Source organism: Lachancea thermotolerans (genome assembly GCF_000142805.1).
Source record: "Lachancea thermotolerans CBS 6340 chromosome G complete sequence".
Taxonomy (NCBI): Eukaryota; Fungi; Ascomycota; class Saccharomycetes; order Saccharomycetales; family Saccharomycetaceae; genus Lachancea; species Lachancea thermotolerans.
This window is the reverse complement of record NC_013083.1, coordinates 266,442-292,780: the sequence shown is the minus strand read 5'-3', so window position 1 is coordinate 292,780 and position 26,339 is coordinate 266,442. Positions and strand designations below refer to the sequence as shown.

At 47.2% G+C, this 26,339-nt stretch overlaps 10 protein-coding genes and 1 non-coding gene across 11 annotated transcripts, besides 1 other annotated feature; 7 read left to right on the top strand and 4 right to left on the bottom strand.

Annotated features, from left to right (window-relative positions):
* Nucleotides 1–182: 182 nt before the first annotated feature.
* Nucleotides 183–6,440, bottom strand: HKR1 (Hkr1p; the record flags this gene model as incomplete). Its single annotated transcript, XM_002555150.1, has 1 exon — nucleotides 183–6,440. The coding sequence occupies one exon, from the start codon at nucleotides 6,438–6,440 to the stop codon at nucleotides 183–185; it is 6,258 nt and encodes a 2,085-aa protein (XP_002555196.1).
* Nucleotides 6,441–7,240: 800 nt separating this feature from the next.
* AFG1 (Afg1p) lies at nucleotides 7,241–8,656 on the bottom strand (the record flags this gene model as incomplete). The annotated part of the gene is made up of 1 exon (XM_002555149.1): nucleotides 7,241–8,656. The coding sequence occupies one exon, from the start codon at nucleotides 8,654–8,656 to the stop codon at nucleotides 7,241–7,243; it is 1,416 nt and encodes a 471-aa protein (XP_002555195.1).
* A 1,166-nt stretch (nucleotides 8,657–9,822) lies between these two features.
* Nucleotides 9,823–12,024, top strand: MAK10 (Mak10p; the record flags this gene model as incomplete). Its single annotated transcript, XM_002555148.1, has 1 exon — nucleotides 9,823–12,024. One exon carries the CDS (start codon nucleotides 9,823–9,825, stop codon nucleotides 12,022–12,024), a length of 2,202 nt encoding a protein of 733 aa, XP_002555194.1.
* A 740-nt stretch (nucleotides 12,025–12,764) lies between these two features.
* Nucleotides 12,765–13,262, top strand: RPL12B (60S ribosomal protein uL11; the record flags this gene model as incomplete). Its single annotated transcript, XM_002555147.1, has 1 exon — nucleotides 12,765–13,262. The coding sequence occupies one exon, from the start codon at nucleotides 12,765–12,767 to the stop codon at nucleotides 13,260–13,262; it is 498 nt and encodes a 165-aa protein (XP_002555193.1).
* A 733-nt stretch (nucleotides 13,263–13,995) lies between these two features.
* Nucleotides 13,996–14,877, top strand: KLTH0G03608g (acyl-CoA-binding domain-containing protein; the record flags this gene model as incomplete). Its single annotated transcript, XM_002555146.1, has 1 exon — nucleotides 13,996–14,877. The coding sequence occupies one exon, from the start codon at nucleotides 13,996–13,998 to the stop codon at nucleotides 14,875–14,877; it is 882 nt and encodes a 293-aa protein (XP_002555192.1).
* Nucleotides 14,878–15,194: 317 nt separating this feature from the next.
* Nucleotides 15,195–17,060, top strand: RAD30 (DNA-directed DNA polymerase eta; the record flags this gene model as incomplete). The annotated part of the gene is made up of 1 exon (XM_002555145.1): nucleotides 15,195–17,060. One exon carries the CDS (start codon nucleotides 15,195–15,197, stop codon nucleotides 17,058–17,060), a length of 1,866 nt encoding a protein of 621 aa, XP_002555191.1.
* Nucleotides 17,061–17,619: 559 nt separating this feature from the next.
* Nucleotides 17,620–17,881: a long terminal repeat.
* A 59-nt stretch (nucleotides 17,882–17,940) lies between these two features.
* On the top strand, nucleotides 17,941–18,022 carry KLTH0G03542r. Its single transcript has one exon. It is a non-coding gene; the product is annotated as a tRNA-Ser (tRNA).
* Nucleotides 18,023–18,154: 132 nt separating this feature from the next.
* SYF1 (mRNA splicing protein SYF1) lies at nucleotides 18,155–20,605 on the bottom strand (the record flags this gene model as incomplete). Its single annotated transcript, XM_002555144.1, has 1 exon — nucleotides 18,155–20,605. One exon carries the CDS (start codon nucleotides 20,603–20,605, stop codon nucleotides 18,155–18,157), a length of 2,451 nt encoding a protein of 816 aa, XP_002555190.1.
* A 256-nt stretch (nucleotides 20,606–20,861) lies between these two features.
* On the top strand, nucleotides 20,862–21,692 carry VMA8 (H(+)-transporting V1 sector ATPase subunit D; the record flags this gene model as incomplete). The annotated part of the gene is made up of 1 exon (XM_002555143.1): nucleotides 20,862–21,692. The coding sequence occupies one exon, from the start codon at nucleotides 20,862–20,864 to the stop codon at nucleotides 21,690–21,692; it is 831 nt and encodes a 276-aa protein (XP_002555189.1).
* A 792-nt stretch (nucleotides 21,693–22,484) lies between these two features.
* RML2 (mitochondrial 54S ribosomal protein uL2m) lies at nucleotides 22,485–23,639 on the bottom strand (the record flags this gene model as incomplete). The annotated part of the gene is made up of 1 exon (XM_002555142.1): nucleotides 22,485–23,639. The coding sequence occupies one exon, from the start codon at nucleotides 23,637–23,639 to the stop codon at nucleotides 22,485–22,487; it is 1,155 nt and encodes a 384-aa protein (XP_002555188.1).
* A 1,059-nt stretch (nucleotides 23,640–24,698) lies between these two features.
* KLTH0G03454g (KLTH0G03454p) lies at nucleotides 24,699–26,291 on the top strand (the record flags this gene model as incomplete). The annotated part of the gene is made up of 1 exon (XM_002555141.1): nucleotides 24,699–26,291. The coding sequence occupies one exon, from the start codon at nucleotides 24,699–24,701 to the stop codon at nucleotides 26,289–26,291; it is 1,593 nt and encodes a 530-aa protein (XP_002555187.1).
* Nucleotides 26,292–26,339: the final 48 nt, after the last annotated feature.

Below are 26,339 nucleotides of genomic sequence, written 5' to 3'. Positions count from 1 at the left end.
TTCGCTGCTCACTTTAGTTCAATCACTTATCGCTACTTACTATCCTGAGCCGTGATTCATGTGCAACTTCATTATAATACTAAACAAATAATTATGCAATTACTTAAGCATCGAAGCTGGGGTATATGTATGTTGGTGATTATTGTGTGCTTGTTAGATGCTTGCTAAATGCTTGGCGAGCTTCATCCGAGAGAATTTTCCGAATAGATAGGTCCTGAAATTCTGATCTTATTAAGCTCTTCTCGAGTGTGGCCTCGTGGACCGACGTCGTTCAAAGTTGATGACCTTCCGCGAGTACTCCCGCTGAATACGTTTGCACTATGAAGTGTCTCTGCCACAGATTTCCGGAAGCTTGACCTTCTCGACTTTTCCTTTTTCGATATCTTTATATTTTGAGTTCTTTCAACAGCAATCGTTTCATGTCTCGAAGGCGGACCAGCCGTCTCTCGAGGATTTGAGGGTTTTTGATGCGGTTGTATTTTTGGTCTCCTGACTGTGTTCAACGCTGCTTTCGAATGCGCTTGTCCTATGATGCTATCTTTCTCCAGGCTAATTATGGATGATGGCCTATTGGGTCTCTTGGGTGCAGACTTCGTATGCGACGCAGACATTGGGGGCTTGCTGCCAAGCAATTCGACGGGGTCTTCGGGGCTGCTTTGACTCGCAAAATTTGAGGAGTCAGTTTGTAGTCCATCAGAAGCTGTTATTTCGTGGTAGCCCTCCGAAGATGTTGAGCCCAATGCGTGAGTGCTAAAAGGCAGCATGTTTGAATTACGTTGCTGCATCAAGCTTATGAAGGTGTTGGAACTTGAGCTCCCCCCCTGGAATCTCGTCAAACCGCTGGCGCTAGAAAAGCGGCGATACATCACTTCATCTAACTCATCAAATTCTCCAACGTGGACATCATTCACATCTTCACCTTCCTCTTCTGAATCCGAATCGATATTAAAATCTTCAACATCATCATTATCTTCCGATTCGGGCTCTGGCTGTGGACTAGTTGTTTTGCCAATCCCCTCAAGTTGAGCTTCTTCGCTGTAAAAGTACTCCTCCAAATTATCATCATCTGTTGATAGCTGCACAAGTAACTTCGAGCTCTCGCTTGAAAGTGGCATAAGTTTGGACTCGTTTCCAGTACTGGAAATGTTTCCAGCAGCACCCTCATTTTCTGTGCTAAAAGCGCCCTCGATGTCATCATTGTTTAAATTTTGAAGCAGCTGCTTCATCTTGTAATACTGCTGGTTGTTGTAACTTTCAATTGTGTCTGAATTGTGTTCGTCAAGGGATAAACGTTCCAGGTCTGAAACTGAGAGCTCAACATTTCCATCCTCATCAACATCAAATTCCTCGACTTCTGCATCGTCCCGGAATTCACCGTTTGAGCAAGGCTTTTCTTCGTTTTCTTTTCTTTCTTCGTTTTCTTCGCCTTCTTCTTTTGCTTCGTTTGCTTCGTTTGCCTCATTTTTAGGGTCAGATTCTCCATTGGGAACCATATTTGAAGCTTCAAGTTTGGAAGTAGACTTTGATTTCAGTGGCAGAACAGCCTTGTTTGCAGTACCGGCATAAAAGAAATTCCCCTCGCGATCAACGTGGTAAGTTAGACCTGTACTCTTACTGAAAAACATCCCATTACCAACGGCAAGTAAATCATCATCATCAAAAGCGTCAGAGCTACTTTCATCATTATGAAATGATCCAGCTAGATTCTTTTCAAGGTCAGCAGATTGCCTTTTTCCAATGAATTCAGTGATTCCAAAGTAATTATCGAGCGTTTTTTGGTCAGTATTCCACTTCTTCTCCAAATTACCTGCCATACCCTGCAGCGAGCCTTTTCTGAATAAGCTTCCAAAAAAAAGAAGTCCTAGTGAAATCCACATTGTGACAGCGACTATGAACACTGGTAGAAAAATAACAAGCCTCTTGGTAGTGAAGAACTTAACTTGAAAATTTTTGTACCCGTCAAGGGTGCCGGAATTGTCATTTTTAACATCCTCATAGTCCGACTCCGAACTTGAGCCACTTGAACCCGTTCCATCGGAGCCACTGGATGATCCAGAACCTCCGGACGAACCGCTACCCTGGCCCGAACCGTCACTGCTTATGATACCTGTTATTGGGATTTTGGAGTCAATTAGTAGTGCCATATCCCGTAAGGATTGGTCAGGGTTCTTATAAATGCGCGATGCGCCGTTAATGATCATTTTTTGAAGAACCTCAACTGCTTCCGTTGGGAAATAAACTACGGCCACAGAGGTGATGTAATCGTTTCCAGACACGATCAACGGTACTATTGAACTCACGGCAACTCCGGAAAAATTTGCCCGGAATGCGTTGTGACTACCGTTTCGAGATACACTCACATTGCTAGAGAGAGAGTTCATAATAGAAGTTTTCCAATTAAGTTTATCCAGAATCAACGTGCTATTATCCAGCAATAGGTTGCCAGAATCTCCCACCAAATCTCGCTTCACGCTACTGGTAGATGAATTTGAGCGAGAAGCCCGCACAGAAAAAGGATACCTCAATATCTCTGGCAAGAACCCAAAAATCTGAGCAGAAGCAAGCGGATTTTCGATCAAAAACGGATAATTCAATGACTCTTTGAACCCTATGGTGATTTGCGAATAGTTTGGTGGCATTGTAACGGGGGTCGGCGGCATGATAGCTTGGGGGAGTGTAGCGGTAGCGTCAGCATCGAAAGATGATTGCGTATGCGCACTCCCTGTGTAGGATGCAGTCACAATATTCGATGGTAGCCAATCCATGCTTGTAGAGCCCTCTGAATTAGTACTGCTCGGTGCCAAGACCGTTGCCAAGGATGGTGTTCTTGACGGCTGAACACTTCCAAAGCTCTCAGACTGGGAGCTGATAGGCTGGAAGGCTGTGGTTAGAGACTCTGGATGTTGTGAATTTTGCGAAAAGCGGCTTGCTTGAGTTTTTGTGCTTGTGGACTCGGCTTCAGGCAGCCGAGACCCGCTTGACGTCGTTTGCAGGCCGGGTGAAGTAGAAGATGATGTAGTATAAGCGACGAAATTGCTGGCACTAGATTCAACATAGGAGCTGCGCAAGGCGCCAGTTGGTGTGGAAGATCCCGGCACGGGAGTTTTGCTTGAATGAAGGCGAGTTAAGCTTTGTGAGCTTCCGTGAGAAATGGATGTCAACTTAACGCTAGCTTCAAATGAGCTTGATGGCGACGAGACAGTTGAAATGAGATTTTCTGAGGTTCCCATAGACCCTGTGGAAATTGTGCTTTGAGCAGACACGGTTGAGGCTGCTATTGTATAACTTCTAGAGCTAGAAAAAAAGGCAGTTGTTCCCGAAGCTCTAGTAGCATCTGATGTGGAACCAGTGGGCTTGTAGCGGCTGCTTGATATTAGGATGGAAGAGAGTTTAGAAACTTCACCAGAGGCTTGAGGTATGCTAGAGGTCGCTGCTGATGAGGTTGTGAAAGTTCTCTCAATCTGTGAAGAGCTCATTGGCTGAATTACTAGGGTACTACCGCTCTCTATCCCAACGTGCGATAGCGAAGAGGAAGATGCTTCGGATACTGATCCAGTGGTAGCTGTAACTCTTGATGTGGTGCCCCTTAATTCTGAGGTTTCAGAGAGCGAAGGGCTAGCTGTATTGCTAGCTGTATTGCTAGCTGTATTGCTAGCTGACAAGCGCGTAGTAATCTGAAGACTATCTGCTGACATAGCAGAGCTCATCTGACTGAGGGAGCTCGTTAAAAATACTTGAGAAGCAGAAACACCGGCAGAAGGTTGCGCTGTCGTTTGAGATTTTTGAGAACTCTGGCTGGTCATTAAGACAACTGGCTCGGAGGGAGAAGGCGTCTGAGATGAAGAGATACTTCCAGGCACTCTTGAGGGAGTTGCCGATATAGCAGCTGGTCCCGAAGAGCTAACACTTATTTCAGAATAAGCTGATGTGATGAATGATAAGCTGCTTGTTGTGCCCACTTCTGGAGCGGCCGAAGAGGTTACTAAATTCCCGGATCTACCTGGATTCTCGTTTGAGTGCATGACAGAGGAATACAAGGATGTGACTTGCGAGAAATCTGTTCTCCCTGGCACCGGGGTCTCCGTGAGTGGTGCAGAGGAAGCACTCAAAGACGAAGGCAAAACTTCGCCAGGGACGCTCGTCAAGGCTCCGGAAGTCATGGTTTGGGCGGACCTTGATTCATAAGTTGGGGACAAGCTTGTATAGGAGGGCTGGGGTGAAGTTGCTGTCACGGGCTGTGAGTTGATACTCGTCTGGTCGTTTGGACTTGATGTTGAAGCGCCTGGGTTGCTTGAAGATCCTGAGTCGGTAGGCACCCCTGCTGTGCGAGAACTCGATAAGTGCTCCGAAGTTCCGCTTGAAAACCCTAGCATTGTAGTCATGTCTTCTGTACGAAAGCTTAATCTACTCGGTTGGGAAGTACTACTCATTGTTGATGAGCTTGAAGTTTCTGGTATTGAACTCCCTTCAGGGCTTCGTGTCACGACCTGTGAGGTTGAGGCCGAATTAAAAGTCCCGGAGGGGAGTGGTGAACCAGTGGTGGTGCTGGAAATAAAAGTAGTTATCGAAGGGGAAGGCACCGTACTTGTAGGCCGAGCAGAAATAAAACTTGATGTTATTGTCTCTGGCTCGCCATCGGAGAGAGTTGTTGCCGCCGTACCATAAGGTTCAGATGTAAAGATGCTTGTTGAGGATGGATTATACTGGGACAAAGGGTAAGATTCGTCAGAACTTCTTGGCACTGAATAAGAGCTCTGAGAATAAGAGTTCGCGCCACCCAATGGCGATCCTGTGGTCGAATGTACTGAAGTCCCAAGTGCGGACTGGGAACTAGTGCCAGCTTTGGTCGAGCTCTCCTGACCAGACGTTGTTCTTGTAGGAGACGAAGTTTGGCTCTCCTCCGTTGACTGAGCTCTAGCGCCAGCCTCGGTCGAGCTCTCCTGTCCTGAAGTTATTCCTATAGGAGACGAAGTTTGGCTCTCCTCCGTTGACTGAGCGCTAGCGCCAGCCTCGGTCGAGCTCTCCTGCCCCGAAGTTGTTCTTGTAGGAGACGAAGTTTGGCTCTCCTCCGTTGACTGAGCGCTAGCGCCAGCCTCGGTCGAGCTCTCCTGCCCCGAAGTTGTTCTTGTAGGAGACGAAGTTTGGCTCTCCTCCGTTGACTGAGCGCTAGCGCCAGCCTCGGTCGAGCTCTCCTGCCCCGAAGTTATTCCTATAGGAGACGAAGTTTGGCTCTCCTCCGTTGACTGAGCGCTAGCGCCAGCCTCGGTCGAGCTCTCCTGTCCTGAAGTTATTCCTATAGGAGACGAAGTTTGGCTCTCCTCCGTTGACTGAGCGCTAGCGCCAGCCTCGGTCGAGCTCTCCTGCCCCGAAGTTGTTCTTGTAGGAGACGAAGTTTGGCTCTCCTCCGTTGACTGAGCGCTAGCGCCAGCCTCGGTCGAGCTCTCCTGCCCCGAAGTTATTCCTATAGGAGACGAAGTTTGGCTCTCCTCCGTTGACTGAGCGCTAGCGCCAGCCTCGGTCGAGCTCTCCTGACCAGACGTTGTTCTTGTAGGAGACGAAGTTTGGCTCTCCTCCGTTGACTGAGCGCTAGCGCCAGCCTCGGTCGAGCTCTCCTGCCCCGAAGTTGTTCTTGTAGGAGACGAAGTTTGGCTCTCCTCCGTTAACTGAGCGCTAGCGCCAGCTTCGGTCGAGCTCTCCTGCCCCGAAGTTATTCCTATAGGAGACGAAGTTTGGCTCTCCTCTGTTGACTGGGTGCTAACGTCAGTTTCAGCTGAACTTCGAGTTGTAGGTTGAGTACTAGTTTGAGTATTAATGTGGCCCGAGGATTGAGGAATCATTGAGCTTAATATTTCACTTGAGAAGAGGGGACTGCTCTCAGCGCCGCTTTCGGCTGAAGCTGTTTCGCTGGACCGAGTTGTGCTCGTATCTCCTGAAATGCTTTTAGTAGGAGAGGATGACAGAGCAGAAGTTGTATCTGGACGAGATGAGCTGGCATCTGCCGTTCGAGTTTGCAAAGGTCCGCTAAGACCACTCGTTTCGAGCACGTCTTTCGATGATGAAGCCAAGTACAAGGAAGTTGCTTCAGTGGCTTGTGAGAGGGAAGAAGCTAGGTCAGAATAAGATATGGACCGAGGGCTCTCGGTGGTTGAAGCACCCATAGTACCCTGTGATGAAACGGCCCCTGTTGATACAGGGCGAGTCGACCCAGAAGATGCGTACGATGTCAGGAAATTACTCCTGCCATCACTAGAAACAGTCTCGGCGGGGATTGACTGAGTAGGTTCTGAGAGCGATCGTACCCCGGATTGAGAGGATATATCGTAGCTCCCCGTCGCCACGCCTGCTCTAGCATGAAGCGCCCCTGCAGAAGCATACTCAAACAGCAAATGTGTCCATAACAGAAATGGAATAGGCCCAACTTCGAGAACGCTTAGATACATCAATGCCCTGCCGATCAACACCTATCGATATGAATAAGTATTTTTCTATAATGATTAATATGCCTAATGCGATGCGAAGCTTCGGCAAGGACCAAAGTTGCTGACTATCTTTGAGCACAGTCAAGCCTCCGTATGATAAACTGGTCAACTACTTTCTCACTGATATGTTTCTTTTAGAATGTACCGCTCAATTACTCTGCATTCTTGTCATATTTTTTTTTAACATCTGCATCGACATAAATCGAGAACAGCACATGATCTGGATGAGGTAATCTGCAACTAAACAACTTGCAACAGGCGGCTACTAGAATATTCAGAGGTATGAGAACTTTCTTTATGCTAGCCTCGAGCCTCCGTAGATCCACAAACATAAGCAATGCAGTATTCAAAGTCTAAAAAACCAAACTGTTGACAACACGAGAACTATCGGGTAATATTTTAATGATTTAGCTCGACCTGTGACATTACATCTCAGGCCGGTATTTTGGTATTTAATGTGAATACAAATATGGTAGGTTCCCAGGAGTCTAGGAAGCTCATTAATTGTTTCTAACTGCGCAACGAATCCTAACTTGGGGAGGAAGGCTAACGCATATCGTAAAGAACACCTTGCGTCCTGTTATTGCTTTGTCCGTTAATGTCGCCCAAGAAAGCCAGCTAATCCGGAAGAATATTTCAATATATTACTTCTGTCCTCCTGTAGCTGTTTTCGTCATTTCAAGCCACATTTTCCGCTTGTCAGTATTTGGCTTCAATAGCTTTCAGTCTTGGCACAGTGCTTTTCAAGTCTTGCACCTGAGTTACTTTTCAACCCAGTCCGAGGTGCTCATCTGCGAGAGCCTGCTGAGGGCTCTAGCAAACGCAAAACGTTCTTCATCAACTTTGAAGAAGTTTGCCGAAGCTTTGTCAGACTCTAGTTTGCTTTGTGAGGCCTTCAGTTGGTAGTTGTTGAGGATAGTTTCTGGCTCAACGAAAAGAGTCTGGAATTCTGCGGCCGCAGTGGTTGCGAGCTTACCGCCATTATCATACACAGCATCAAGGAACGTGATAAACCTTCTTACCTCATCCCGGACGTGTATTGAAAGGTACGGTATATCCGTTATTACAAAGCACTTGAAATAGCTGGCTAGTGCGAGATAATCGCCAGCTGCTAATGGTTCCCCGCAAAGTTGTTTGAATGTGAATTGAGCCACTCGTTCTGGCGTACACTTGGGCACGTTTAGCTCCCGGCCCCAGACTCTCAGTTTGAAGTCTGTGAGCGTCTCATGAGCAGTTGTGTCTGCGGTCGAAGTGGCTTGGCCATGCGGCCCCATCTGAGAAAAGAATTTGTACCATTGTTCGACATGCTGTTGGCGAGCTTGTTGACACTCCTGCGACATGTACGCTATACCGTTCTTGGGGGCGTAATAGACTGCAGAATGCGGTCTGCTAACTTTGCGGTAATCTGTTTGCGAGTTCAAGTTCACAACTTCGGTTCTCTCTTTCAGTAGCTCGATACATGGAACGAAAGACTCGCGCTGGATTCCATTGAGATATAAATCGTCCGGCTTCCGGTTGCTGGTAGTAAAAAGCACCACACCGTACTTCCTGGAAAGAAGAGCGGTGAGCAAGCGCCGTAAAATCATGGCATCGGCAACATCGGTAACTTGAAACTCATCAAAACACAAGACTCTGGATTGGCGAGCAATTTCCGTGGCGAGAAACGGGATCGTGTCTATATCCTTGTGTTTAGCGTCAGCCAAAGCGTCCAAGTTGAGCTCGTTCAGAAGCTCGTGTGCCCTTCTATGCACGTACTGCATGAACTGGTGGAAATGCATCCGTCTCTTGGTCAGATGGGGAGGAACTGTAGAATAAAACAGATCCATCAGCATAGTCTTGCCGCACCCCACGTCACCGTAGAGGTAGATGCCCTTCGGAATGCCCTCAGTAGAATATTTTGGTCGCAACAGCAGTCGGCCCAATTTCGAGTTTCGCCAACCCACTTGAGCCAATGGATTGGGATCTTTGATTTTGAAGGGCTTGTACTCTACTAGCGACTGGTGCAATCCGCCTAGAGAGCTGATTACGCCTCTTTGCAACGGGTCATCGCTCAGTCTACCGGCTCGTACCAAACGTTCATATTCTTGCAGTGGTGTCCGTAGGCTCGAGTTGAACCTTAAACCAAAGCACCGTGTTCCCTCAACTTTGAGAAAGTTTGGGCAGGCTTGTCGCAGCATGCTAGTTTCTGCTCCGTCGTGATGTGTGTCTCTTCAAGCGAGGTTCATTATCAGTGAGATTGATTGGGGTATCAACAACATTTTTACTTTCCGCGTTTAAAACGGGTTCAGGCTCCGAGATCGCAAGGCATGTGATCGAACAGTCCCTCGAGAAAAGTAGCTCCGAAACTGGGTCTGCCTTCCTGAGTTTGAAGCCTTCTCGGATATGTCATGCTTTCCTCACAATATTGACGAAGGAATATTGACTCAGTATTTGTGCCCGCGTCCCTCTGGCTGAAGAGCGACGTCCGGTAGCTAAGATAACACTTATAGTGAAGCGCAACGGGAGGCTGATAAATGCACTCCAACTCCCTTGGATGTGAGTGCATCTCAAATTACAGGCACCCCATCAAGGCTCAACAAATCTTTGTTGCCGCGCGCCAAATCACTTCCAGATGTGCAAACCTGGATTTTGGATAACCGGTAACCTGGACCTCGGGAAGGGGCAGCCGATGAGCCGAGCGGTGGTACTTGGTTTTCGAAGTAAACCGAAAGGCCGTTCTTTGAGCTGCGGAAATTGAACGCAGTGCGACTCTTTCATACTCTATTCTCTAACCGCCGAGCTTATCTCCAGTAGTATTGGCGGCTAAATTACTAACGTTGATAGTGACTTCTCTCATTTCCACGAAACGGCTGGTGATAATAACCCAGAAGTGCCATCGACTGTAAGACAGCGAGGGAGATATTGAAGCTGTGGTCTGATTTTCAGAAACATTGCGCTTGAATACAATTCACAACTCAAGGTTTTCGATATACCATGGGGTTCATTTTGCAAGCAAATCACGCATCCTTCACGCAACGAAAAAACTAAAAGCGAAGCTACCGTCAGGAAATCAGCATCCAGTGGGGCCCCTCATTTGACGGTATTGTTGTGGCTACGCTAGTGGCTGATTCAAATACAAGGTCAAGATAAGAGCTGACTTATCCGACGTACACAGTTATTGCAAGTCCTGCAGGAAAAAGTGACAAAGCACACGCGCGTTAGATGAAAACGGTGAAATGTAGAATGGCACACCTGCGTCGTCCCTAGGGCAAATATGGAAGACCTCGAAGCTCAATTGGCGCAGCTCAAGCTCGAGAGAAAGCTTGTAGATGTCACCGATGCCTTCTCCTCTCTGGCGAGTCGTATGAAACCTGAGAGTATCATCAAGGACCCATCATTTGATTTGTTTGAAGGAACACATTCGCTGGAGATAGACAACCTGAAGCTAGACTCGAGTCTTTTGGAACTTTCGCCAGAAGAAAAGCGTTTCGATTGCTCAACCCCCTACGGTGGCTCTGAGGAGGAGAAACTGAAATTTGTTACTGCTGTCGCGGATCGTCTATGTAGATCTATTATGGTGTGGCTGGCCGGCTTCCAAACGTTACCAACGACTGTGCTGAGTTGCCGCTACGTGGAAGACGCAGTAAGGCGATATACTGATGATCCCAGCACGGATTTATCCTCGTGCTTACTCCAAACAGGCAACCCGCTTTTTGATCAGGTTCTAACCAGTTGCGTAGTTGGATCATGCTTCTTTGTGAAGTTTGTAAGTACGCTCTTCAAGGCCGGTGTCGTTTTCGAAGAGGAGGACTTGAACTGCAACACCATGGGTCTAAATATGCTATCCATGGTTCCCATCACTACTATCAGAGAACACATGGACCGCAGCATCGCGTTGTTGGAAGCCGAGTATAAGCACGCTGACCAGCTTGTACTCATTTTGAAACTCCTCAGAAACCTAATTGAGTTTCAAGACTATTTGCCTTCCAAGGCTGAAGATCTCGCTGCGCCCAACAAGCAGCCATTGCTCGATTTAATGCAATGCGCGCAGAAACTCAAGGTTTACGCACCGGTTGCTCCCGAAGTGTGTACTGGCGCGTTCTCACCCGGCATCCAAAAACGGCTTTCAAATCAGTTCCCACCGAGAGACATCGTGGAATCCGCTGGAGAGGAATACGAGGCATATGTGGAACTGTGCGTTGATATGCTAAAGGTTCTGGCTGTTACGAGTGCTAGATCTGCCTCCGAGACGTTACAATTTGCCTTTTTTTTCAACAGAACTAGGCAAAGACATGTTGTTGCCAGGGCCTTTTTCCCATTGTACTTAATGAGGGATGATCAAACAGTGCTTGGGAAATACACATTCAATGATTTTTCAAAAGAACATCTTTTGGATTTCTCACTCTGTGGAACAAACCTTGCGCACGAGCTGCTCGATGCCCCTGAAAACTCGGCTTTGGTGCAAAAGTTCAACGAGTTCATGCAAGAAGTCTCAGGAATTCTGTTTGAATGGTACCAAAACACGGCTCAAAATAGATGCAGGTATAGACAGGGCTATAATCGCCAGCTCTTGTTGTGGGACTCTCTGCAGGCCCAAATTGAGACGTTCGAGCTGGAGCTGGAGGCCCAAGGTATCAAAGATGAGCTTCAAGACAGCAGTTCTTTCATGCCCCTGACCACTTGGGTGTTCTATATGAAATTGCGAGCGATGCTGGACTTTGTTCTGAAGGGCTTTGAGTTAGACGTGTACAAGCCATGGGAGTTCTTCTCAATGTTCTGGTATGCTTACTACTTGGCCCAGCACCTCGAGAACTGCCTTCAAAGGACCCTGGGATTTATCGAAAAGCTGATCACCTCCATCCACAACATGAACAAGAAGCTAAAGAAGCTGAAAGCCGGCGAGAAGAAGGAAAAGTTGCGCGCCAAGTACCGGTGGAGCATGGAAAACGACATCCCGCAGCTTAATGCAAACCTCAAATTCGTCACCTATAGCTTGATGGAGTGCACTGCAGTGAAGGTCCTCTCCTTGTCACAAGTCTTCCACTTTGCGGTTCTCCAGTCATCGGGCTTGATAGACAGCAAGCCCCCAGGCGGCAACAAGTTTACCTCGCCTGAGTTCATCCACAAGCTCAGGTTCAAGACTTTTGCGTCCATTGGTGTCCCCGAGCTGCCATCTTACCAAGTTTTTGAGAACTCTTTGAAAGACTTCACAATTGCAGAGCCCATGTTCACTGCAAAATTGGCGAGATCGCTCGCCTTCACCAAATCAGAGCTCGAAGGCGCCAAGGCCGCTATCGACACCATCGTGCACGCTATCCACGTAGGCGACGGCGAGCCAAACCTGAGCGTTAACACGGGCACAAGACTAGTAAAGGAGCAGGCTGACGCACACTATAGCGCTCTCTTGCGCACCTTTGAAGCGTTAGTCGCAAACGGGCAGAGCCTGCAAGCTAAGCTCGGAAGCGTCAAAGACGGTAGCCCCGCCGCAAGATATCACGTCAATGTTTCGCGTCCCGACGGCGCGTCCTCCTACTTCCCAGTGCTCGCGCTGAGCGAGAACCAGTGAGCACCAAAGGGCTTTCTGCATCTAAGTAGCACTACGTCATTTAATAGACCCACATTAATAAATCGCATTGGAAAACTGACACTTCAAACTGACGCGGGCCCACGTGAGTTACTGTGTACCAACTAACGCTGCAGAGTTTCAGTCACATGAAAAACGCTATTTGACTGCTACACCCATAAACCACAACAAAGCTAATAATCCAAAAATTATCGTTCGTGAAAAAAACTTGGCTATACGAAAAGTTCAGATCACACGCAACGTTTGAGACGCTACGTGATCTTGTGAGGCCTCTGTATCGAAGCCTTGGTCTTTATATACGTTTCGAGGGCTAGCGGCGTCTCCCTGCGGCTCCTTCTGGGTTATTTCTGGATATGGATCTAGTGTTCACATTTTTGAGTCAACTTTTTTGCGTGGGTCGCAAGAAAACCAACGCCCGCCTAGGACGGGCTGGAGGCGTCTGCTGCTGGGCAGGAATGGCAGTAGCCCAGCCCGCTTATTCGCCAGTACCCAGGCAGGAGCCGCGAGAAGCCTCCGCCTGGAGCTAGGCAGGGACTCTCTGCCTCGGCCTGGGAAGGACCCGTGTGAGACCGTCGGTGGCATGGGCGCGCGACGAGGCCGCAGCGCGCGCAGCGCGGACACACCGAGACTTCTCTAAAAGATTTTAACCATTCAACACTCATCAGTGTATAGTTGTGATTTGGATAGCCCACCGTACCCATAAGGATAATCGATAAGACAAGATGCCTCCAAAGTTTGATCCAAATGAAGTCAAGTTCTTGTACTTGAGAGCCGTCGGTGGTGAAGTCGGTGCTTCCGCCGCCTTGGCCCCAAAGATTGGTCCATTGGGTTTGTCCCCAAAGAAGGTTGGTGAAGACATTGCCAAGGCCACCAAGGAATTCAAGGGTATCAAGGTCACCGTGCAGTTGAGAATCCAAAACAGACAGGCCACCGCCTCTGTTGTCCCATCTGCCTCCTCTTTGGTCATCACTGCCTTGAAGGAGCCTCCTAGAGACAGAAAGAAGGAGAAGAACGTCAAGCACAGCGGTAACTTGCAGTTGGAGGACATCATCGAGATTGCCAAGCAAATGAAGGACAAGTCCTTCGGTAAGAACTTGGCCTCCGTTGCCAAGGAGATTTTGGGTACTGCCCAGTCCGTTGGCTGCCGTGTTAACTACAAGAACCCACACGACATCATCGAGGCTATCGATGCTGGCGAAATTGAAATTCCAGAAAACTAAACTCCAAACATAGTGGGCATAAAGAAAAATCCTGTTCCATCATTTTTCTGTATTTTCTAGTCTAGGGTTTTTTATCAGCAAGAAAGAAAACTTAATGTATCTTCCGTTTCATTGGCTTTGTCCTGGTTTTACTAAAATGATTTTAACAACTTACAGTTTTCTTAACTTTGGCTCCAAGCCGAATCAAACCTAACATTTACTGCGGTTGAAGTTCAAGCTAACTTCCATGCACAGTATCTCCTCTTCCTTGTTCCTGCCAGTTTGTCTACACTCTGGGCCTCGGCTCGAATGCAATGGATTATCGACGTGGAAAATCATTCAGGTGGTGAGTACACATTGATATTCTGTTCTTTCGAAATTGCTTACATGCTGAGATCCAATTTAATAGCAAACAAGATTTACCTGTCAATTACTCACCAAGATACACCATGCTGAGGTCAATCCTCGCTGTGGTTATATTGGTCCATTTCAATGACAAACATCCTCGTAGAGAAAACCCCATTTGTAAATTAGCCTCTTGTACTGGCGCTCCTTGAACTTGGCACTGGGCCAGTAGCAGTGTAGCTTGTTGCGCCATCTGGCGGGCAGCATGGCGCGCTGGTAGACCCTTACGAAGGCGTACTCTTGAAATTTGTCGTTTTTAACGTTCTTGTTCTAAGTGACGCTTCAAGGTCAATATGACCGATCCCTGGAGTTAATGAATCGTAGTTGAAGGACAACAAAGGGCTGGCAAATGTCAGCTGATTCAGTTGACCAGGTGTTTGAGAAAGCTATATCTACCATCCACACCCTTTCTTCCTTGAAAGGTTACAATTCATTGCCTCGTCCCCCTGCTGAAATCAGAACAGAGCTGTATGCTTTATTCAAACAATCTACGGAGGGAGATGTGGACCTAGTGCTCCAAAGACCAACTGTTGGATCAGATCTGCCGGAATACAGCGTTGCATTAAGGAAGTGGGAGGCTTGGAGGACAAAAACAGGTCTAAGTAAAACAGAAGCAAAAAAGCAGTACATCCAAAAGCTTATCTCTACAATGAGATCTTATGCCACTGGAACTCTTGCAGCGCGCGAACTCCTAGCAGACCTTGAGTTTCTTTGGTCTCAAGTAGCACACGAGAATGTTGGCGATAGCGAGGAGAGCAACAGCATGGCAATGGCTCTGCAAGATGATCAACAGGACTATAAGTCTCTGCGCTTGCGCCGAGAAATCTATGAGACTCTTTTTGCCCTGAATGAAAGTAAAGCCAGCTCCTCTCGCGACCTTGATGTTCAAAATAAGCGCTACAAGAGAGATCCCGACAGAGGATTACCTCGCTTTCGTAAGATTCTGCGATGGGTCACTATCTTCGTTTGCCGCAAGCTAATCAATTTGTTTAAAGCTATGATTTTTCAGGGAACAGTCCTCTTGGCTGCACTGGTCTTGGCAAAGCGGCTGAATCTCTCACCACTCTCTATTGATTTGAATATTCCTAGGAACAAAAACTTCAACACTACTAGCAAAGGCTCACGCTACAAGGCTCTGTCATATATTCGCAACGGACTCGGTGCTGCCTTCGAATATGTGAATCGTACTTTGCATCTCAATTTACATCATATTTACATTAGCGTAATTTAAAAGCTTGAAGGGTATCTCACATAATAAACGTCGCTCATCTATTCAAAGACATTAATTTGGTTGTATTTAATTCGACAACTTACAGGGCCACGCTTGATTAAGTTGTAGTATTTCCCGACTCAAAGAAATATTGCCGTTGCTTTCACGGGCATGGAAGATGTCGAATGCACACTGTTCAAACCTTTACCTTCGAACCCATAACAGCGCTGATCATCCTGTACTAATTAAATACTGATTGATGAGATGGCGCATCTTTAGGCTTCTACCGTAAAACTGAATAAAGCCGAAGAAGCCCAGCCGCGGTACCTGCCACGCGAATGTCAAGGTTCAAATGGAGAGATTTACTTGATATAAACTCACCGAAAAAGGCTTTTTCGTCCCCTCTCGCTTGCGTTGCGCATATAGATGTGAATGCATTTTTCGCTCAAGTTGAGCAGATCCGGTGCCAATACAGCAGGGATGACCCAGTAGTATGTGTACAGTGGAACTCGATCATAGCGGTCTCTTACGCTGCCAAGAAGTTTGGCATTAGTCGTATGGACACTGTTTTTGATGCCTTCAAAAAATGTGAGGGCCTTATGCCAGTTCATACTGCAGTTTTCAAGAAAGGTGAGGATTTTTGGCAATATCATGATGACTGCGGCTCCTGGCATACTGACGAAAGTAAGAAACTGTCCCCCGAGCTACATAAGGTTTCATTAGATCCTTATAGGAGGGAAAGTAGAAAGATTCTGAAGATATTCAGTGAATGGTGCGATTTGGTAGAAAAAGCTAGTGTGGACGAGGTGTTCTTGGACCTGGGCCGCAATGTTTTTTCTCTGCTCCTAATTGATGAATCTCAGAAGGGCTTTGAGTCAATACGAACTCAATTTCGAGAAGGAAGCTACGACTTGGACGACTACCTTCCTGGTGTTCCGAAAGACGTAGAAATTAACATTGAGGCCGGCGACTACAACCCACAAAAAAGAACGCTTTATGATGACTGGGACGATGTACTATTCTGCCTCGGGTCCACAATTACCAAAAAAATTCGGGATCAAATTGAAGAAGTTCTAGGTTATACTACATCTTGTGGGATTGCTCGAACCAAGACTGTCGCCAAGCTTGCCTCAAACTTTAAGAAGCCAAATGCCCAAACTATTGTAAGAAATTGTAATATTGAAGACTTCCTCGACAATGAAAGCTTGGAGCTCACTTCTTTTTGGAGTATGGGAGGCATTTTTGGTAAGGAAGTGACTCAACTTTTGGACTTACCCAGCGAGAGATCACTCAAGTATATCCGTGATTCTTGGCCTGTCTCAAGTTGGGAACTAGGTGCGCATATGAGAGAGAAGATACGTAAACTCAACTCTGGCAAAGAGAAGCTTTACAGCCTAGACGATGCTCAAGTGCAGCAGATGGCTGATAAAATATTTCAACTTGCTCGAGGTGACTTCAAAATGCCTTTTAACCCCAGGCCAGTGATAAAGTCAATGATGTCAAATAAAAACTTGCCAGGAAACTCCTGCAAACATTACGTGGATTGTTTGGCGTGGCTCGAGGTTTTCAGCGGAGACCTTATTGGAAGAATCAAGGAACTGGAGCAGGAGTATGAAAGGATAATTGTTCCGAAGACTATAACCGTTATGACGAAAACGCGTAATTACGAAAGACATACTCGAAGAACAACTTTAACAGTGGGCGGTCAAGTGAAATCGAAGGACTTAATGGAGTTTGGTACCAAATTGATTCGAGAACTTGAATCCCTGTACGGAGGATCGGACACCTACTACCCATTAACAGGAATTGCTATGTCCCTATCCAATTTTGAAATTCACGAAACGGGGAGGACCATTGTTGACATGTTTGGGCGCCAAACACAAGTAGTCCGAAAAAGTGGCGAGGACTTTACTAAGCCTGAGCCCCAAAGCCATGTGTCTTTCACAAAGTCACTACGTTGCGAGCCGTGTAATATAGATTTTGATGACGAATCATTGTTCAAAGAACACACAGATTTTCACTACGCTCTAAAACTTTCTGAAAGCTTAAATGGTGCTCAAGAAGATTCCAAGAATCTTTCACTCGGCGAACGCAGGCTACTTTTTTCCGGGAAGAAGAGGCCTGCTTCAAGCATAAAGCAAAATGAAAACAAAAAGAACTCGCAATCGAAGAGCGGTAACATTTACAAGTATTTTTCCAAGTAGGCGTCTCGAAAAGATAAAACTTAAGAGGCCTTCCGAATTCAAAAAATTCGGAAAAGTACAGCTGGAGTGAAGACTCAGACTGGCGTCTTTCATTTCATCGCCAACCATAACTTATGAACTCGCAGCTTCCCGAGATTGCGAAGGCTGGGGCAGAGGCGCTCCACAAAGATGCCAACATTTAGCTTCGCATTGAAGAAAACGCGAGCATAGAGGCTTGGGGTTAGGCTCCCCGCCAGACGGAGTTATATCGCAGGTCTTTTTCTCAACCAGGTGGGAACCGAAAACCGAGGTGGAAGCGTCAAACTTATGGTATCAAAAGCATCATGTTCATCATCTTAGCATCGCGACCATTGCTGGATTCTCATCGGAACGAGAAGAGCTTCTAACTACAAGTCCTTATAACTTGAAGGAACAACCGGTGCCTGGAATTGGTTAAGAAAACCCGCAGTAAGGCTTCATACGTAGGATATGCCTGAGCCTACTTAACGAGTCATGATCTGGCATTTTGACCTTGCCGTATGTAAGCGTCTCTACAGGCAAACGAGAAGAATAAGGTTCATGTCGTATGTTATTATGAGCTTCTGAATTATGATGAAGTTGGCGGTTAGTAGCCTCTATACAGTCGGCGACTATTCTTCTATCCGAGGATACCTTTTTCCTTTCTTCTACTTAATCTCATACTGAGACTTGGATGCAGTAGTACTTATAGTTATAGATCCGGAGACCTAGAGCAAGCCTCATTATCTCTGGTGTTCCTCAACATCTCTGGTGTTCCCCTTTGTTGTCTCAGAATATCCTTATTCCATTATTGTTTTATGACAGTTCATCCATTTACTAATGTACAATATATTATTATCAAATAGGGACTCAAGAGAAATAAGGCAATTTGGCCGAGTGGTTAAGGCGTAAGATTAGAAATCTTTTGGGCTCTGCCCGCGCAGGTTCGAATCCTGCAGTTGTCGTTATTTCCTTTTTGACAGTTTGATCAACTTTTTTACCCTTTGAGGGCTACGCAGGTTTGGCCTAGGAAGAAACATTATACTGAATTTTTATTAATAAAGAATTATTATAATAACCGTAACCTTCTAATTTTGTTAGATGTCCAAGATGATCTCTTCGGGATTTTCTGCTTTCTGAGCAGTTGTGGGAGGCGCTTCTGAATTCTTGGGTTGAGTGTTTGAGGACACAAATGCAATATTACCATTCCTCTGTGAGACCGCTTCCGTTGACACTTTCATGCTACTTGCAAGCTCCCTTTTCAATTTCAACATTTCCTTATAAGTCGATTTATCGCCGTATTTGAGTTCAAATTCACCCCAGTAATCCCAGAGCTGGACATTCCGGTCAGGGTGTATTAAATTAGCGCCAAACCTTAAGACGGCGCGTGCCCTCTCGTAGTCTCCTAAAACGACTTCAGTTTTGGCGAATTCAAGCGCGAAAGATGTTGCTTTAGAGTTGGGAAGCATTTTGATACACTCTTCATAAAGAGGTCTTGAACTCTCAGCTCCTAAACGCTCTTTGGAAGAACTTATGCAGGCGTCCCATAGCGTCACCTTTGCGGACAGGCTTTTGCACTCCCTGCAACCGCGAAGGAGAATGTCTATAGATCTCTTTTCAAGGCCGCAGGAGTGCTCAAAATCACTGCAGAATATGAATAGTGACGGGCAGTCGATGTCTTCTTCGACAACCTTCAAAGCTTGCTCGAAAAGATCTCGCATAGTTTCAGTGGGCCTTTTTCTATCCAAGGACTGCTGTAAATACAAAGACCAAATCTCAAACCGTGTTTGTCCGGGGAAAATTGATATAGCGCGCTCATAAATTTTGAAGCTTTGGTCCCATTGTCCCTGTTCCTGGAGGAAGTGAGAGTAGTTTATGAAATTCAGTGGTGTTGCTAGCTTCAAAGCAATCAGCTGCTCGTAGGCTTGAACAGTTTCCTCGGCTCCTGTAGAAGATTCAGAAGTAGATTCTAACAAGTCTATGAAAAGAGTCCAGAGCCGCTGTGACATAAATGTTATGGCTTTGGCAGGCATTGCACCATTGCCGGTATTGAATGCATCAACCACGAGTTCCGCGTTTTTTGGTACTTTGAGTGCTTCTCTCAATAGTTTTATGGACGCTTGAATTCGGCCACACTCAAGCTCCATCTCAGCCCATGCGCACCATATATTTTCCAAGTCTTTCAAAGACCTATACGGGACTCGTAGGCCGCGGTCGTAAGTCTCCCGCGCAGAATCGAGTTTCCCAGAGATGGTATAAAGCTGAGCAAGGCAGCACCAAAGCTCGCCGAAAGAGCCCGGGGTTGTTGTCTTTAAGTGGTCAATCTTGGTAATCGCGTCTGTGTAAACTTTCGCCTTTTCTGCGGGGGAACGGAAAAATTCGGCTCTTTCTAGCCATGTTCCGACATCATTGACATTCTGCCTTAGTTTCAAGTCGTTCAGTAACAATGAATGCGACTCTATTAAATATTCCAGCAAGTCCATATTAAAGGCTAAGTCGGACTCTAGCTGCTCGCGGTCCTCAGAACTGGCAGCTATTTGCGCATGCTGAATACTGCTCGCGGCGAAGGCCTCCAGTAGTTTTACGAGGAACTCATATATCTCCGAAAATGACTTAGATGTAACAGTAGAGGCAAGCGCATCCAATAGCGTGCTTCTTGCCGCAGGGAGGTCTGCTTTTCCAATATAGTACTTGGCGAGCCTAATTATGAGAAGTGACTTTTGCTCGGGAAACAACTTCATGCACTGTGACATAGCCTGGATATACTCTGAGTGGGAGCTCGATTTCTCGAGGCTTTGTAAATAGGTGCAGTGGAACTCAAATGCTGTGTGGGTGGTTGGCGAAAACGACGCGTCGAAAATATGTCTCCGGTAAGCTTTAATAATCTCTGTATGATCCTGAGTAAGGCCTAACAAATAAAGAGCGTGCTCTAGATCCTCTGCAACTTGTAGGTACCTGGATAGTATGTGTGAGCTCCACACGTCCGCAACACCACTCTGGTCGTCGGTTTTGAAAAATGATTCACTCACCAGCCCATCGATATCTTCTTCAACTTCTGATGCTACTCGGGGGTCCAGTACAGCATTTTCGATGAACTCAACCACCATACCCCATACACGAATATGGTGCTCCAGGTGAAGATGCCGCAGGGCTTTGTTGAGTAAGACACGAATAAGCTGTAGGTTTCTCTGTGCCATAACGTGGCGCAGGTAAAGCTCCCAAAGGTCCACGCTCTGGTGGCACAGATACATCGCCTTCTCAAAAAGCTTATTACACTTCTCGAACTCTTCTGCGTATAAAATGGAATTTGCACCTGACAGAAGAGAAATTCGCCACGTCATGTACTCCAACCACATTTCGGCGGAGCCTGGGAACTGATAGCAGCAGCGCTCGTAGATCCATGCAAGTGCGCTATCGTTCTCCTGTGCCTTTTTATGTTCCAAGTAACGCTTCCAGACCACTAAGTTGTCCCCGTCATTCTGGAGCTCATACTCATATGCAATATCTTCTTTACTCGTGACAAAACGAGCGATAGAACCCGTATCCATACCCAATGCCTGTCATGTCCTAATGCCCACATCGGCCTGACTTCAGCTCTCCTCGTCAAAAAGAATTTTTGAGCGTACGGAGTGACATCAACGGTCCAAGTACTTCTGTACTCAAAAATATTTTTCGTCTAAAAAATTGAAAAGTGGAAAGGGATGATTATCTGATCATGAGAGGACAGACCACAACGAAGCTCAGCAATCTTAGCAGGAATAAGAACGCCTAGCGATTGTGTGAAGGTCAACACATTCGAATAAGATGTCAGCGAATAGAGAACAGGTTTTTCCCACGCGTATGACGCTGGGCCTGATGAAGGCGAAGTTAAAGGGAGCGAACCAGGGTTACTCGCTGTTGAAGCGTAAGTCGGAGGCTCTAACTAAGAGGTTCCGTGACATCACCCGGAGAATTGATGACGCTAAGCAAAAGATGGGCCGTGTAATGCAGACAGCCGCATTCTCGCTGGCAGAGGTGAGCTATGCCACTGGCGAGAATATAGGGTATCAGGTGCAGGAGAACGTGTCTACCGCCAGGTTCAGAGTCAAAGCGCGCCAAGAAAACGTCAGCGGTGTTTACTTGCCCCAGTTTGAGAGCTACATTGACGAGGAAATCAACGATTTCAAATTGACAGGTCTGGGCCGTGGTGGTCAGCAGGTGCAGCGTGCAAAGGAGATCTACTCCAAGGCTGTGGAGACGCTAGTTGAACTAGCTTCGTTGCAGACAGCGTTTGTGATTCTTGACGAGGTTATCAAGGTCACCAACAGAAGAGTCAATGCTATTGAGCACGTGATTATCCCAAGAACGGAGAATACCATTGCTTACATCAACAGTGAACTTGACGAGCTAGACAGAGAGGAATTTTATAGATTGAAGAAGGTGCAGGAGAAGAAGCAGCAACAGACTGCCGAGCTTGATGCTTTGATGAAGAAGGCGAAGGCCCAGAGAGCCCAAGAAGATGAAGCCAGCACCACCTCCAAGGACGCTTCTAAAAAACCAGATCCGAAGAGTAGCGCCAAGGAACCAACTGACGCGCCTCCTTCACAAGAAGCCCCAGACCTCTTGGCAGAGCAGGAAGATGATGTTATTTTCTGAAATCGCAAGTGTTTTCTTACTGTGGCACTATATATCATACAGGAATACGTAAGACTATACATGCGCTGTACTGAATGTCACCTCTAAGCTTAGCTAGACGGCCTCAAGCAGGTAAAATGACCGAACGGTTTTTCAAAAATTTGCCTTCTGAAGCTGCGAGCAGTCTTCTATCGTAGGCAGCTCTTAAACTGTCACTGGTGATCGCCTTTTGCTTACGGTAATGATAAACAGCTCGTCATATTAAAGTCAAGGCAAGTGAATGCATGCTTTTTGGGATTTGTTGACGTCCCCAAAAAGAGGAATCTAAAATTTGCGCCCCGGGCTGTCGCTGTATTGCAGATTTGCAATCACAACAGCACTATAAGCTCCTCATGGACGTATAACGAAATAATATTCACATTCTAGCTTTGCTAGCACTATATACATGTACGCATTACCATGCCCGTAGTCTACAACTGCTGTTGACAAAGTAAGTAAGGTGCTTGCTTTTTGCCAGTTCAGATACTAAAGCCTCCCAGATGACAGTACTTCCGACAGACCGACCCCTGTTAGAATTAGTATTTCAATCTCCAACAAGACCGGCGCTGTTGAAATTCTGCAGCACAATATGTTGGGCTACCGCGGAGTTTGGCAACTCTCGAGTAAGCAGATCCGTATCCTTTAATTTCATGACAAAAAGTCTCACCTAACAAAACTTGCCATTTAGATTGCAAGCGTGGGGCCCCTGAACTTACTGGGGTGTATGTTGATTTATTAAACCAATCGTGACAGCGAATATTGAAGCGGCTAGGCTTACTGTCTGAGGGCCTTTCCGGTTTTGCCTCTAGGTCTGTCTTTGACCTTCATCCTGTTTTGATGCTTGCCTCTTCTAGTCTTGTAACCCTTAGCTAGTTGGCCCCAAGGCGAGACTGATAGCTTCTTAGACTTGGACTTACCTCTACCACCACCGTGAGGGTGATCGCATTTGTTCATAGCCACACCTCTGACTGTAGGCCTAATGCCTCTCCATCTGGATCTCCCGGCTTTACCTAGAGAGAGATTTTGGTGGTCAATGTTTGAGACCACGCCCAGGGTTGCACACGCTTCAAGGGCGACATAACGCTGTTCACCACTTTGTAGTCTGATAATAGCTCTGTTTTTGTCCTGGAGCTTAGCGATAACACGAGCATAAGCGCCGGCGGCACGACAGAACTTTCCAGGACCAACTGGGGTAATTCCGACGTTGTGAATAATGGCGCCGACCGGAATCATGGAAATAGGCAAACAGTTGCCCCTTTGAGCAGTACGGACACTCAAAATGGCAGGGTCGATTTTTCCCCCCATCTCCTGAAGAAGGTTTTCTGGCACACCCTTTCTGTATGATTCGACGCTGTCGCCAGCTCTCAAACCATCACAGGCCAGAATGTAGCTGAGTTCACCAGTAGCTGAGTGCTTGAGAAGAGCAATGTGGGCAGATCTCCCGGGGTCGTACTCAATTCTCTGCACAACCTGCTCGCCAGGCGTAAAACGTGTGAAGTCCACCATACGGATTCTCCGCTTGTGGCCGCCACCACGGTGACGCACAGTAATCTTACCACTATGGTTACGCCCACCATTGGACCGCTTGGCCACAGTCAGGGCACGCACAGGTCTGCCGGTATGCAAGTATGGGTAAATTGGCGCTCTGTACCAACGGAGACCCGGGGACACAGGTTTCAGCTTCTTGAGTTTTGTGATTTCCTTAGACAGCTTCCGTCTGCGTTTGATGAGTGCGTCCTGCTTTTCCAGAGCGACTAGATCTGTTTCATTAGGAATGATCTTTAGCATCTGCGCAGTGACAGGGGTCGGAGAGACTTTGGCCTCTTGTTGCCAAAAAGACGCAGATGTTGATAGCGTGCGGGTGCCCAAGAACGACATACATGTCGGGAAACGCCGCGTGGGCGCTTCTAGACACCTGAGCAGAAACATGTCGGTCTATAGCGTATCTTTCACTATGTCATAGCGAAACTCCCACAAAATTTTCAATGTAGACGAACTTCACAGCAGTCTCGAGTGCAGAAGTAATCGAGTACATATGTACTTGTGTTAAGGGCTAGATTGCGGTCACGTGTAATGACACTTAAATATTCGAAGTGAGCAGACGACAGCGAGATCAAGGATAGACACCGCTACGACTCACGCCTGTAAGCAAGAAGGGTACTGGTTGCTATTCTGCGAGTAGCACTGACGGGGTGCTCTTTAGGTTTAACATTCTGCGCACTGTGCGAACAGCGCGCACCTAAAGCATGTGATGACCTTTCCCTATTCTAAGAAGTCGATTTCGAACGCAGTGAGCAAATAACATAGCAACTCAGTACAAAGCAGCTGTCTATACATGTGCAGTAGCGAACAGAAACAAATCCCGCGTTTCAAAAGCCATGAAAAGCGTCTTGTTGCCGCCTTCTGTCGCTGAGCTAAGCAAAGAGCGCGATTCTGGGGCAAGGGATCGGCCTGCAATGGCACTATCACAACTTCAGTACGCACCTTATTATTTGAAATGTCCTGGTATTCACCACAGCCGTATGTGCACCGTTCTGGTGACAGTGTACACCGCCATCCACGCTAAGCATTATATCACGTGATCAGATTTGCCATCTTCGCTCGAAGTCATGAGTGCAAACGCGACTCCCTTCGTTCTCTTCTTCGGCCTCAAAACTGTTGTTCAAGACGCGCGCCGGCTTTGGCAAGCTGTGCGCTGGCTTGTCATCGATGGCAGATCGCCACTGGCACACTTTTATTGTGTTCGTGTAAAAGGATCGTGTCGGGTAGTCACGTTTCTGTCGCCTTTCCGACACTTGCCTCGAATAGCCGTTTTTGCCGGCACTAACCGCGCATAACCGGTGACAGAGATTTATGATATGGCTCTGTGTAAAAGAAGAATACAGTTAAAAGGCTATGGATCTGGCACAGATCTTGGCGCCTCCAGATGCCTGGGAGTTTGGTAGTTTTTAGAGTTGCTATCTTCGCCAAGCAGTACAAATCTCCACTATGTCGCAAGATAACCGTGCATCCAGCTCGTTGCATAACATAGATTATAACACTGAGGGCATCGATACTGTCACCTCGAGCGACTGTACTCTAGCCTCTTCTGACAATCTACAGGGTGACAGGACGAACGAAAAGCTCAGCACTCAAGCAGAAACAGAAGCTCAAATTCTCCCCACGCCATTGAGTAGCAAGGAATTAGCCGAGGCAGCGCAATCGGAAGAGCAGGGCGGATTATATGCCAGCGACGAATACGTCGACCCCCCTCCCGATGGCGGGTATGGCTGGGTGTGTTGCGCATGTGTCGCAGTTTTCAATTTCGCAACCTGGGGCCCTAACACCTCCTGGGGTGTATTTCTCTCGTATTTCCTGTCATCTCATTATTTTCCGGACGCAACTCCCACTGACTTCGCATTGATAGGTGGACTAGTAATCGGCCTCACTCTCCTTTTGTTGCCTCTGGCTTCCGTTTGCATGAATTTCTTTGGATACAAGCCCACGCTGACGTTTGCCATTTTGCTGGAGGCAGCCGCGTTTGTGGCTAGCTCATTCGCGAAGTCCGTGGGCGTGCTTTACGTGACCTATGGCGTTATGCTTGGGATCTCATTTGGCCTCATTTTTGGCTCCAGCACTATTATTATCCCTGGCTGGTTTCTGAAAAAGAGAGCTCTTGCCAATGGCGCGGGCCATTTTGGCGTCGGCTTAGGAGGTTTAGTTTTTTCGTTCGCAGTCCGCGCGATGATTGACCGTACCGGCGACCATAGGTGGGCAATGCGCATGCTCGCAGCGGTTACTCTTTTTCTCAACTTGATATCGCTCTGCTTTGTCCGCGTACGAAAGACCGCCTTTGACCAAAATAGAAAGTCTGCAGGCCAGATTCTCAAGGCCGCGTTCAACGTCTCTGTTTTGAAGATAAAGGCCCTGCACTTCTGCTCTTTGTGGTCCTGGCTTGCCAACGTCGGGTACGTGATCCTCATGTTTTCGATGTCCAACTACGCAACCTCCATTGGCATGACCTCCCAGCAAGCGACCGTCGCTCTTGCGGTGTTCAATGGCTCGCAGGCATTTGGAAGGCCGTTTATGGGCTGGTTTGCAGAAGCCGTGGGGAGATGCAACGCCACCATAATCATCATGGTCTACAACCTAATAATTCTGCTCCCATTCTGGTTCACTTTGACCAAGTTCAGAGAGCTGATACCCTTTTGCATCATGCTCGGCTTCGGGGCCGGTGTTGGCGCAGTGAACATCGTCCCCCTGGTGGCTGACGTCGTCGGCATCGAAAAATTCGCGGCTGGCATCGGGTATGGCATGTTCGGTAACGGCGCGGGAAGCATTTTTGCGGAGGTGATTGGCTTGCATCTAAGACAGCCCTCATCTGCGAAGCCGTATCTGCACTGCCAGATATTTGTTGCCTGCATGTACTTTGCAGGTTTGCTATGCCTATTGCCTTATCGCGAGCTGAAGGTGCAACGGATCTTAACTGCAAGAGCAAGAAACGAGAAATACTCGGAGGAAACAAGGCAAAGGTATTCAAGGCTTCTTGAGCCTACCTTCAAATGCTACATTGCAAGAACTTTCCTGGTGGCCGAGGCCTGAGTAGGGGTCCCCTGCAAGTTACAAAACACAGAAAGGCGACGCTCGCAG